This window comes from Echeneis naucrates, chromosome 9 (genome assembly GCF_900963305.1).
Source record: "Echeneis naucrates chromosome 9, fEcheNa1.1, whole genome shotgun sequence".
NCBI classification, from domain to species: Eukaryota; Metazoa; Chordata; class Actinopteri; order Carangiformes; family Echeneidae; genus Echeneis; species Echeneis naucrates.
In genome coordinates, this window is record NC_042519.1 from 19,366,432 (window position 1) to 19,379,210 (window position 12,779).

General features: G+C 41.3%; 1 protein-coding gene across 1 annotated transcript in view; it reads right to left on the reverse strand.

The window, feature by feature from the left end:
• LOC115048475 (lipoxygenase homology domain-containing protein 1-like) overlaps positions 1-12,779 on the reverse strand; it is a 37,895-nt gene that overhangs the window by 19,065 nt on the left and 6,051 nt on the right. Inside the window, exons 3-4 of the mRNA XM_029509941.1 lie at positions 877-986; positions 112-768 (exon numbers count right to left, since the gene is read on the reverse strand). Of these exons, the coding sequence (XP_029365801.1) occupies positions 112-768; positions 877-986 (767 nt within the window). The remainder of the gene's footprint in view (positions 1-111; positions 769-876; positions 987-12,779) is intronic.

Below are 12,779 nucleotides of genomic sequence, written 5' to 3' on the forward strand. Positions count from 1 at the left end.
GGTGTCTCTCCTCAGACAGCCCTTGCATTGAATTGTTGTTAAATTAATGCTCTATGAAAAGGACTTTTTAGTGACCTCTATATATCTTACAGGTAAAAACATTACAATTACCTTTCTTCTTGTGATACTCATCCTCGTAGTTCTCCACTTTTTCTGGCTCATAGTTGCGGAGCTCATTCTCGTAGATTTCAACATAATTTTCGACCTTCTTCTTCTTGCCTTTCGTCTTCTTGGCATCTTCATCACTGTCTCCCTTTTCGGAGACTTTCTTCTTCATTTCCTTCTTTTTCTTTTTTCGCTCCTCTTCAGCTGCAGGTTCGTCCTCTTTCTCTGAGTCTCTCTTGGATTTTTTGTCTTCATTTTTGGATTTTTTATCCTTTGAACCCATCTTGTCTCTGGTGAGGGACTTTTTTGAGCCTTTTTTAGTGGTCTCAATCACATCAGGCAGTTTTTCCTTTCTCTTCTTACTCTTGGAGTCATCGTTATCTTCATCATCTGTATCCTGTGACTCATTGCTCAAGCCACTCTCCTCTTTGGCTTTCTTCTTATCCTTGACCCCTTCTTTACCTCTTCCCTTGTTGTTGATGCTCCTCACATCAGGCCCTGATGTGTCAGAATTATATCCTTCTTCATCACTGTCTTTAAACTGCTTCTTCTTCTTCCCTCTGCCATGCTCTGACTCACTTACCTGCTTACTTTTCTTCTTGGGCTTTGGTTTCTGATCCTCGGAGTCGAAGTCGGAGTCATCTACATCTTTGGTTTCCTCCTCTGCTCTCCGTGTTGTTTTTTTCTTTTTTGTGGGCATCTTTAATTTATTTACTACCTTGCGACTGTAACCGATTCCTACGTGTTCTGGTGAAACTTGATTAAACTGACCCTGTGACCGTGAAAGGATGACCTGCTGGCTGGACAGGTCTGAGATAGAGTGAGTCACAGTCTGCTCTTTGGCAGGGAGCTGGGGAAGCCCTTCTGCCTCCTCTCCTGACCTACAATAGCAGCAGATGCTCTGATCTCATTAAAAATGATAATCTGAGCTTGTCACCTGACCTGAATTCTTGTCAGAGGTGGACCGAGTACACAACTTCACTACTTGAGTAAAAGTACAGATACTCCTTGTCAAATATTACTCCAATACAAGTAAAAGTAGCTTTGTCAAAATATTGCTTAAGTAAAAGTATAAAAAATACAGGAAAGTAGCTTTATTGTCATTATACAGCACACTGATGCAATCCTGCTACAGACATGTTTATAGCTCAAAAATACCTTCATTTAAAGAGGCCCAACAAGAACCGGTCTGTGGAGGGATCCTGTCCAGTCTGGAGTCTCTGGAGAAATTAAGCATAAGATGTTAATCAATTAAATTAATCTTGTATTTTCAATCAATACAAAACGCGTTTCAAACTAACGACAAATAAAGTATAAGCTTCTGTTAACTTATGCGCCGTTTTCTCCTCCTCCTTTTCACTCAATTGAACAAGTTGTAGGCACCTTTGGCGATTTAAACGATTAAGTATAAGTCTTATAGTGTCCGTCATGCTGGCTTGTTTATATACCTGAATTCCTTGCGCTCATATGGAAGTCGTAACTTATCTGGAACGCAGCGTTAGAGTCGCAGCTCAGCTTATGCTAGTGTAGCTAGCTATAAAGCTAAGTCTCGTTGGTAACCATGGTAACCAGCGGCCCGGGCTAAATTCGCACACACGGAAGAAGAGAGGCGGAGTAGTTAAACACATGGACCGGCTTTATTCAGCTCTTTACTTCCTTCAAACAGCACAACACGGGACTTTTATGAGTTTCATCGCACTGACTATAAAGCTAAAACCAGCTGTTTTAGCACAATATCTGATGTGCCACGCGTATCAACATACAGTTCAATGTAACTGAATATGAACATGGTTAAGTAATGTAAATGTGTATGGTAACCTGCACGGTGGCCTAGTGGTTTATACTACTGACCCGCAATAAGGAGGGCAGACAGGATAGTAAACAGGACCAGAAAAGAGACCACTACAGACGCGGTTCGATTTCCTGTGCAGGCAGGCGAACACGGCTAGGATTAAGTGGTTATGAGGAATGGACTGGGATAATGGCGCCCCCCCCAGGACCTAGACCGATGACGGCACCCCGGCAGAGACGGACTAGACTAGAGAATATGGACCAGGAAAAAAACAGACCAATTAATGAAGAAGAAGGGACATAATTTAATATAACACCTCATATGTTTCAATATTTAATTTATTATTTCATGGTCTTGTTGCAGTGCTTCATGAATTTACTTTATTGGATTAGCCTTCGCTAAGCCCCGCCCCCCTTGGTTACTGTTGCTATGCTGAGCTAGGCTATTTTCTGTTGTATGAAGTCCCTGGTCAGCGTAAGCGTATGTCCAGTCAGTGTAAATCCAGAAAGGAAAAGAAGAGAGAATAGGAAAATAAAGGGATAATACATTTTCTGAACAAATATTAAAAAAATAGGTGGTGACGGTGAAGCTGGGAGAAAAATGTAGCGCAAGGTAAGAAACAGCGCAGTTAGCTTGTACAGGTAATATAACTGGCGGTGTGTCAACCGATTCGTTATCCCCCCCCAAGTTCCGGTTCCCCTTTATGCTGATTTACTGCTGAATCGTGCGTAGGTGCTATGTTACTGTGTGTACTTAAAGAAGAAACGCGGTGATACACACCAGGTAATAATACGACCAAGATAAATGATGTAGAATGACCCGATCGTTATGGAGAAATAATCCAGGTAGGGTGAGGATTATACATCGTGGCCATGTCTGTACGTGTTCCAGTTAAGAATACGGCCACGATGTATAATCCTCATCCTACCTGAGCCCTCTCAGTCTCTTCCTTTCTGATGGAGCTCCCAAACTCAGCTATTTCTGTCAAAGATAACGTTTTGTGTCGGGCTTTAATAGAAGCTAGGCTAACGGACGTTAGCATGAGAGCTGTCCAGTTAGCTTACATTACAAGCTAACGGCCCTGTTTCTTACCTTGCTCTACGTTTCTCGTCCCAAATTCACCGCCACCACCAACATTTGTATAGAAAATTTCTCAACCCTTTATTTTCTTATTCTTCTTTCTTTTCCTTTCTGATCACCGGACTGCTGCTGATATTTTCCTACCGAACTTCAGACAACAGATAACAGGATAGCATAGCAACAGTAACCAAGGGGGCGGGGCTTAGCGAAGACTCGGTGGCTGGGGGGGTTACAGTTAGGAAGAATTAGGAAGAAAACTGACTAAAACTGTTTCATTTGGTCTTTTACTGGTCTAGTCTGTGGACGCGTCCTGTCTCCGGTCTCGGTCCGTTCCTGGAGGGGTGCCGTCACCCGTCTGGTCTGGTTCAGCCTAGGTCCTGGGGAGGGTGCCGTATCTGCATTAGCCCAGTCCATTACTCGCAACCAATTAACTCCGTAGACACGGTCAGGTGCCCACACCGGGAATGGACCTTTACATACATATACATACATTCATATTCAACATTATACAGTAAATCATACAATTGCCATTACATTTACATCATGTATATATATTAACATTACATCATTTAACCCCGGGGTTACGTTACATTGTACATTTACATCACCTAAATGTACAATTCACAGGATTCGATTCACAGGAATCGAACCCTTCCCACCTAGGTGCGGGTCGGCAGCATTACCGCTGCGCCACAGCGCTGGTGGAGTTCCAGCATACATTTGCGCTACTTCAACATTGCACATTTATGTCACCTGACCTAACCTTGATGACGTCAACCGAAAGTGCGCTGGGATTGGCTCCAGCACCCCACGTGACCTCTTTTTCTTAGCTCCGAGTCCACGCCTGTTGATTAATAATTTTTATGAGTAAATGAATACCAAGCTTTGTTGCTGAATTTCTGTTGTGTATATGCTACAGTTTAACTGGTTGATCGATCAATGATAATTATGTAGACCTATAGCCTATTTTATTGGCATGTCGTGCAAGAGATAACAGATCACGTGTAGGCTTTCAGGGAAAACATTTGAAGTGTTCAGTGGATGGATCATTGACTTTCGTATAAATCATGCACTTACTTGGAACCAACCTAGGACATAACCTAATTCCCAACCCAGTTTCCCAGAGGGCGGCCAGGATGAGCGTTTGTCATGTGAGTGTATGTTCTTTGTGGTAAAATGGACAAACTTGTGTTCAACGAGTTCGTGAATTATGTAAAATACGGACACTATCCGATGGGTGTTTCCGAAGAGCAGAAATAATAAGCAATAGTAACGTTATACGTCAAAAATAATGTCATCAATCCGTCAGTCGAGCATGCTAACCAGTTAGCTAGCAGTCTATTTCGAAGCGACTAACTAGTGTAAGTGATCCGGCAGTGAGGTTTACTTAACGTAGGCTACTCTCGCACAGCTATGCTAGCTGGCATCCATTTACAGAAAGATTGACAAAGAATGGCCGAACAAATGCATTCTCGATTTATTTTGTTATATAATAAATACCATACCGGTAACCTACACATTGGTTTTTTCCATTTCGCTTTCCGTACACCCAGCTGTGTTTCTATTTGCGTTTCTTCTTTAAGTACGCACGGTAACTTAGCAACTACGCACGACTCCGCAGTAAATCAGCGTAAAGGGGAACAGGAACTTGGGGGGGGACCAAATCGGTTGACACACCGGCTCTAATGCTAACATCCGTTAGCCTAGCCTGTATTACAGCCCGACACAAAACGTTATCTTTGACAGAAATATTTGAGTTTGGTAGCTCCAACAGAAAGGAAGAGACAGAGAGGAGAGGGACACGGAAGGGTCCCTGGGGGGGTTATTTAAGTTGTTGGCGTTACAAGGACCGGGACATCACTCGTTGTTAATGTTTTTGTGTGTGTGTGCAGAAAAAAAAACAAGATAAATACAAGGGACAATGAGAAAGACCCACAGATGTGAGTTTTTCATTGTACCGTTTTCTATCCGGTGCAACTAGAGTGTTAAAATACGCCGATTGTTTCCCCTTCCGGTAGGCGTGGCTTGTGGAGTATGACGCGTGGTGCTCTGTCCAATCACAGGCCGTCCTGAGGAGGACTCGTGAAAATCGCTATATCCGTACTGGATACTCGTTTCAGCCAAATATCCGCCACAACCCTAATGTCTCTTATGTCTTATTGCTTTCTTGTTGTGTGAATGATACATGGTAAGTGAATTTCCCTCAGGATAAATAAAGTATATATCTATCATATTTATAATAGCAGCACGGCGGCGTAGTGTTGTCACAATAAGAAAGTTGCGGGTTCGGTTCCCGGCCTGGGGCCTCTCTGTCTGGAGTTTGTATGTTCTCCTTGTGCCTGCGTGGCTTTCCTCCCAATATCCAAAGACATGTATGTCCAGGTTAACGCCAATGACTCTAAACTGTCCGTTGGTCTCTGTGTGTTGGCCCTGTGATGGACTGGAGACCCTTCCAGGGTTGGCTGGGATTGGCTCCAGCATCCCCCGCGACCAGGAAACGGAAAAGCGGTAGAAGATGGTACCTGTATATGAACTGGGATGTAAAGGAAAAATACAAATGGAGGTTGCTGATCTACCAGTTTTCTGCCGTGTGCCTTGAACAAAAAACCAAAAAAAAACACACATACACACTTCTTACTTTTTGTAGGTGTGTTTGCCTGCCATTAGGTGGCAGTATTGACTCAGGATTATGGTAACCAGTCACTTTCAGTCAAGAACATACCTGATACAGAAAGTACTAATGAACTGTCTTTCACTCCAGGTATATAAGTTAAACGTTCAGTATAAAAAAAAAATTATATGCTATTGCAGCCGACAGGTAAAATCATGGTGTTCGAACTGAGACGTTTAATTTGTTTACGGCCTTTTTCTGCACATTACTGGGGATATTTTTCATGCATGGCTAAGGTGGCTCAGATCTGGGCTGGGCTGACCTTTGCTGGGAGTTCTGCATCCAGGCATCTGCTGATCTGTCCTGTTTCTCACATACAAGAACAGGGCCAGGTATCTAACTCCTTGAAAGGCTCCCCCCCCACCCCTTGTTAATTTGTACAATGTCTCAAGTCGTGTGTGTCTCTCTTGCACACACAGGTTTAGAATACAGTGGCAGAATCACCATCGGCCTGCCGGATTGCATTTGTTCTGGAGAAAAAATCTGTGATCGCTAGTGTCTCGACTCCCAGACCTGCCATACGAATCAAAACCACAGACCTTGTTTCTGCATCATCCCTACAACAAGACACACTACAACATTTCTTGGTTAATGCGTACCACATGTGCATCGAGTGTCCCACGGCTTAAGCACTGCCTGTGAAATGTAATGAATTGGATGAGCCAGAATAGATCAGCCATGCAGGAGACCTGACAGAGACTATGTTCTTATTTACAGAACATGAATTACAGAAGGATAGAAAGTTAGATAAACATCATGGCAATAAAAACACTGCTCGGAGCCACACCAACATTAGTTGAATTTAAGAAGAGTACTTGTTCAGCACAGACAAGCAGGACCACGCAGATAAACAGGTTGAGGGGTCAGATCTAGAGAACCCAAAAAATAAATCCATACAAGTGTCAGCAGGGTCTGTGGAGAAGGTACATTTTTCAGTGATTTTAGTAAATATTGTTGTTTCCTAAAGGAAAATACTTATAGTTGTATCAAAAGTGTTTTATGTTTGTGGAATTCCCATTTTTTTTGCCAAAGTCTTTGTTGGTTCCTTTACTCCCTGACTGGAGTTGTTTATGGGGATGAGTCTGTGCCAACAACCTCCCAGCAAAAACTCAGCTTATGTAACTTTGAGACAAAAACCACAGCCCTCTGATTAATGATTTTCTCTTACATACTGCAAAGATGTTTCAATAAACTGAATGTGCTATAAAGTGAATAATTCTCTGATTAGAAATGTCGACTTTGCATAAATATAGAAAATCATTGAAAAAAATTATTCTTATAAATTTATAGTGCTCTGTAATACTTTCTTATGGTGTCTAACTCTTTAAGTAGCCAGTATATCACTACTAAATTATTACAGTGACAACACTATTCCATGTATGTAGTCACATTTTCAGTTTTTCTTTTTTCTTGCTTCTATATTATGCACATATTTACTTATTTACTTACTTACTTCTCAGTTAACTACTTACTACTACTTTATTTTATTATTTTTTTATATGCTGATAGGAAAATCCTAGCCAACCAACAGTATATAAAACTATGCTTCTCAAACAAAACAAATATTTAATGGGTTTTTGATAAGTGAGTGAAAAGGAATTCATAGCCATAGATAAATTAAATGTTGGAAATCATTTTCAAAGTTTTGTTTAAAGTTTTGAAGATGATTTCCTCTGTTAAATAGTCTGGATTTTCACAGCGGATCTCTGTCTTCAAAGCTGTCCATTACAGATGCTCAGATCTTAAAGGGCCTGAGGATCTCTTCCTTAACAACATCAGCACATGTGACTTTTAATTCATCAGGCAACAGATTCTGCAACATTAAAGAGAAGGTACAAGCCTCCACTTCGATATTCCGTGTTAGTCAGTGTCAATCTACATTGATTCAAAATAATCAGATAACATTCTTCCTGCCCAAAAATAAATTAGAGCGCTTACACTCCTTGAATGTTTTAAAGTCGTGCTTTCTATTGAAAATTACCAACACTTTCAAAGGCATGCCATTAGGACATGTGAACGCCGCTTGCATGACAAGATAATGTGCATCACTGATGCTCTTTTGTTCAAGTCCCCTAGGTAACCACAAATCACTGGCAAAACTATGTTCTCCCCCAGTTGTGGCCCTTCCATCAGAAGGTTTCTTAGCCTCAACAATCATTTTCATAGACACAGATGTAGAATAGCCATGATTGGTGCAATTTAGGTGCATTAAGTTAAGCTGAATACTGGCCAAGCGGAAATTCACCAGTATGCAGGTCTTTTTCATCTCCAGTAAAATTCACAGGGAAATAATGTTGCAGTTACGGTGTTTCTGTTTCTGAGTGAGAACTGTGCATGTTTGGGGAGTTTGTGTGAAAGCGAAACAGAAAAACTGACTTTTCATCTTCACATTTCTCTCTGTTCAGTGTAAACAGGATGTCTAGCTCCTCGGCCCTCGCTCCATCACCTATTGTGTGTTTGTGCGCCATGTTGTTTGTAAATGCTGACACAAACTGTCCAACAATGCATTAGCACCACATTATAAAACGATATAAGGCGTGGGAACCTGTTTTTAGGGCAGCTAAATAACACAGCAAATCCTGTGCCATTACTCTGTGATCCTAATGGAGCCGATGAATGTGGAGACCTACCGTTGAATAAACAACTGCCCACTGGCAAATCTGACGGGTATGTTAGTGGTTACAGTCTCAATGAGTGAAGTAAATGAGTCACTGTCTACAGATGAAGTACTTTATTGTGAATGTAAAATAAACAGTAACTGAGTTAATGAAGTTACCGTGTGGGTTCGCAGCCAGTAGGCCCTTTGCTGGAACTTGTCGGGACGGGATATATTCATGGGCTGTTTATTTAGACAGCAGAGTGTGGGCCCATTAGCACACGTCCTCACATGATGATGCGTGGCTGGGGCTTGGTGGGAGAGGCTCCAGAATGAGTACCAGACCTCCAGCTGCCTCTTGTCAAGGGGCCTCTCAGATCTGAAGTCACAAAGAGGAAACCCCCTATTTACTGACCCAAGACAGTTTACAGATGCAAGAACATAATGAGCACAGTGTAAACATACCATGCCTGTGTGATGTGCGTTGACACACAAGGATGCTGGGTTTGGAAATTACTAAGTTAGAGTTGTCTGAAACGTGAAGGTCTTTCTTCTGTGCTCATCCAATGCTGAGATGTCAAAAGAAGAAAAAGAAGCAATAACAAAACAAAGCATCCTTTATGAAACTTACAAAAAAGGGTATAGAAAAGTTGTCATGCATGATTGTGTTTTAGGTTTGGTGATGAAATGCCGTGAGAAAGACAGAGAGAGCTGGGCCTTGTGCATGCAAATAGACTAACTTCTTTATACAACCTGAAGCATTTGACAGATGTCAAATGTTTACTTGTGTAATAGTTTATTTACTGTTTACTTGTGTAATATTAAAAAAATGGCCTGTATAATTTATTATTTTCTATGGCCTTATTTAATTTGCCAACTTTAACTTGCCAACCCATATTTACCAGATAGTCAGATAGATTACCAGATAGATAGAAGTCCAAAAGAAGTTGTGCTTTTTACTGACATTTGTGTTGAACTTAAATCTAAATATTCTTGCCATTAAGGAACACTGCTGTGCATCCGTGTGAAAGTAGATTGGGTGGACACACAAAGCCACAGCAGTATAATATAGATCCATAATTTTTCATAACTATCCCTGTTGACATGCTTAAATTAATTCTTTGTTGAAAAGTACATCAGCGCTTTCACTGCAGTAGTTTGTGGTGTTGCCTAATGTGTAATCTGTATGAATTGCCATTTCAGTTATTTACAGGGAATCTTTTTCATCTCTTTAAAATCAAGTGCCATTTACGCTATATTAGTGCAAAGATCTTGCGCATATACAATGAACACAACAGCCTCAGCAGACATACAGATAGGATGTTAAATGCAAAGTAACTGCTATCTAATGAAAATTTGTTGCTTTGTCAATAATTGTTTAACCTGAAGGGGTGGACTAGCCGGAAACACAGTCCAGAGAGGTAAATGGAGTAAACACAGCACCCAACTATGTCTCTTTGTCTCTCTCAGACTGAATCTTTTGACACGACTCTCGATCTCCTGCTGCTCGTCTTGATTACATTTGCCCCATCCCACCCTTTTCACTCTCTCCTCCTTTCATTAGAGTTAAGTCCCTGATTTGTATTCTGCGATAACAGCTGAGATTAAAGTAGGCATTAAAAAAAAAAACATCATTTGCATGATGCCTTCGCTGATTAGGCTAAGCCTTCCTCTTAATTGTGTTGTTTTGCACATGGTGGGGCTCTCACGCTGACACTCTGTGAATATGGCTCATCCCGTGCAATCTTACCAGTTCACTTCAATTTCCTCCCTGCTTCACAGTATCCGCTGCCTCCCACCCCCTGCTGTTACATATACGGCATGTTAGGGACTCGTATTACTGGATTACAGTTCCAAACTGTTTGTAGTGAATTATTTGTGAATCACTTGGAGGTTATCAACAGCTCTGTAATAAAGAAGATATAGAAGCAGGAGCACAGTGACACAAAGAGCACAATGATATCAGACATTCTGTGGAGGTTGTTGTTGTTATTACTGTGTGTGTGTGTGTGTGTGTTTGTTCCCCCTGTAGCCATCTCCTCTCTTTTACCCTAATCCAATAGACAACAGGGCGCTGAGACATTTGTGAATGGCCACATTCGCAATGTGCAATGTGTGCTAAATGCATTACAGGTGACTTGAAGGGGATGACACAAAGGGCACTCTTTCATTATGTGGAAAATAAAAATAGACAGCCAAACACAAATAGATCTATTGAAAGGCATGCTATAGCAGGAAACCACTTTTGTCTGTGACGCACTGTGCGGTACCTGAGGCAACTGTAAACAGAAACTCAGGCTCAGAACCTAAAAGCTAAACAACCTTATAAAACTGATGGGAATAACAACAACAGACTTACTGTCTCATATCAGGAAATTCCATGAAAAAAATGAACAAAAGAAACGTGTGTGGAGCACGACAAACCTCCACTGTAACTATTATTAAAAGACCACACTGAAATATAACTTCATCACCTGAACACCAAACTGGGCTGCAGTTTCTGAATGAATATGAATATGCTGTGAACTGATCCAGTTTACAGCACATTCATGCCATAACTGTTGAACCCGTTGCTGAAAATCTTCCAAAACTAATCCTATTTCTTCTTTTTACTTCGGTTTGACTCATACTTTCTAAAAGCTACAGGGCTCTGATGTTTGAAAAAAAAAAAAAAAAAAAATCACATTATGAAAAAACTTGTTTTCAAGGACTACATTTTTGGCAATGCAGGTGAAGCTGAGAAGAATTATTGCTCTATGTAACTCATAAAGCTTCATTTGACCTCAGCATGAAGAATGAAAGATAGACTTGGACATAATGAAAGAATAAATATTTTTTGGTACATCTTGAGGCATTTTTCTAATTTATGAAAGGAAACATGGTGGATGAAAACTAAAATGAAAGAGCATAGAAAAAGAGAAATGTTTAGATTGCTACTTCAAATAGCCATCACTGGTATATTCCCCAAACTTCCCATAGTGTCTAAAAGGCTTAGGTTGGAGACAACCCAGTTCAAGGCCTCTAAGTGGTATCAGTCTGCGGGCCAGATGTATTGTTCTGCTGTCACATTCAATACAGCATAGGTCTGATGATCACTCAGCAGACAATCACAGGAATGAGCATTCAATAACAAAGGAACTAATTCAATGAACGCCCCCCACTCTCCTCCAATCAGAGCTCTCTGTCCCACAAGTGACCAACACGTGGGCATGTTCAGGGGTCATTTAATGCATCAAAATTGTTTGCCTATGTGTGTTTCTCTTTTGGTAATAAACACTGCCTGCTTTAATCATGAAATAAGGTAAAAAAAAAAAAGTTTACGATTGACAGGTGCTACACATTTGCAAACATAAAATATATTTCAATTATAGATTTTTTTTCCCCCCTCTATGCTGCAAGTTATAAATGTGTGCGGGTTTTTTATGTGCACTGCAGACTGCAGGAGTCGGAAAAGCCGGGCCATAACTTGTGGACCTTGTAAACCAAGCAGGCGCTGGGATATAAAAACACAAGGATGGCTCGGCTCAGTTTAGAACAACCAATTCCATTTCTTCCCCCTTGTGTCACAAATTACGTCAACACAGAATCGGTGCACTGACAGGAAGGGGGCGGGGGGGCAAAGAGAATAGAAGATACTCAGCCCACCTCTGCGTCTCAGTCAGTCTGCCTCTCTTATATATACAGGCTATGATTTCCCTGCTTGTCTAGTTTTGAATGCCGAAGCTGTTTCTGATTTCTACCATTAACCATTATGCATTCATCATAGGCCAACATGATGCAACTTAGAAAATGTTCAGCTTGTGTAGTTTGTGGAGTAACATATATATTGCTGAGGGCCAGCAGCCCTGCAGATTTATACTTCAGCTGTGCTGCTTTAGCTTTTAATACTGCAATTGATTTAGTTTGCACTGATGGATGTTGGCATTGGGATGATCATCGATTGGGAGATAAACAAACTCCATTCAGGCAAATAGGGAACATGCATGCAGGAAAAAAAAATAAAGAAAAAAGAGAAGCTGCAGCAGCAACAGTTGGTTTCATGGGTGTGTTTTCCCCTCACGTGTCGGGGCGGGATGTCCATACCATTGATGGCTTTTGGGGGTGGAGGGGGAGATGTATGTCCACAGACAGCTGATATTCAGGACAAGCCTCTCATTGCCTCACTTCTCCAGTGGACAATCCACGTGAGCCCCAGCTACGGCTTTAGGCTTCTGTTTCCATCCATTCACAACAAATTGGGGGGGGGGTTCATTTTCAATGAGCGTCATTTGCATACACAAGTGGCCTGAGGGCAGCTCTGAACATCACCTCCCAGCCTGTCTGGAAGGATGATTAGAATATAACAAAAAGGCAAGTTGGTAAAATTTAATCAATCAATCCAGAAAGATAAATAATAATGACACAAATTTAAATATTTAAAGTATAGGCCTACTGCTTTCTTGTGCCCTCTGAAAACCAGGGGGCCAGAGACCAGGATCCAGTCCTGAGTCCTCATGTTTTTCTGTGGTGTGCCTACGTGGCCACAACATAAATCA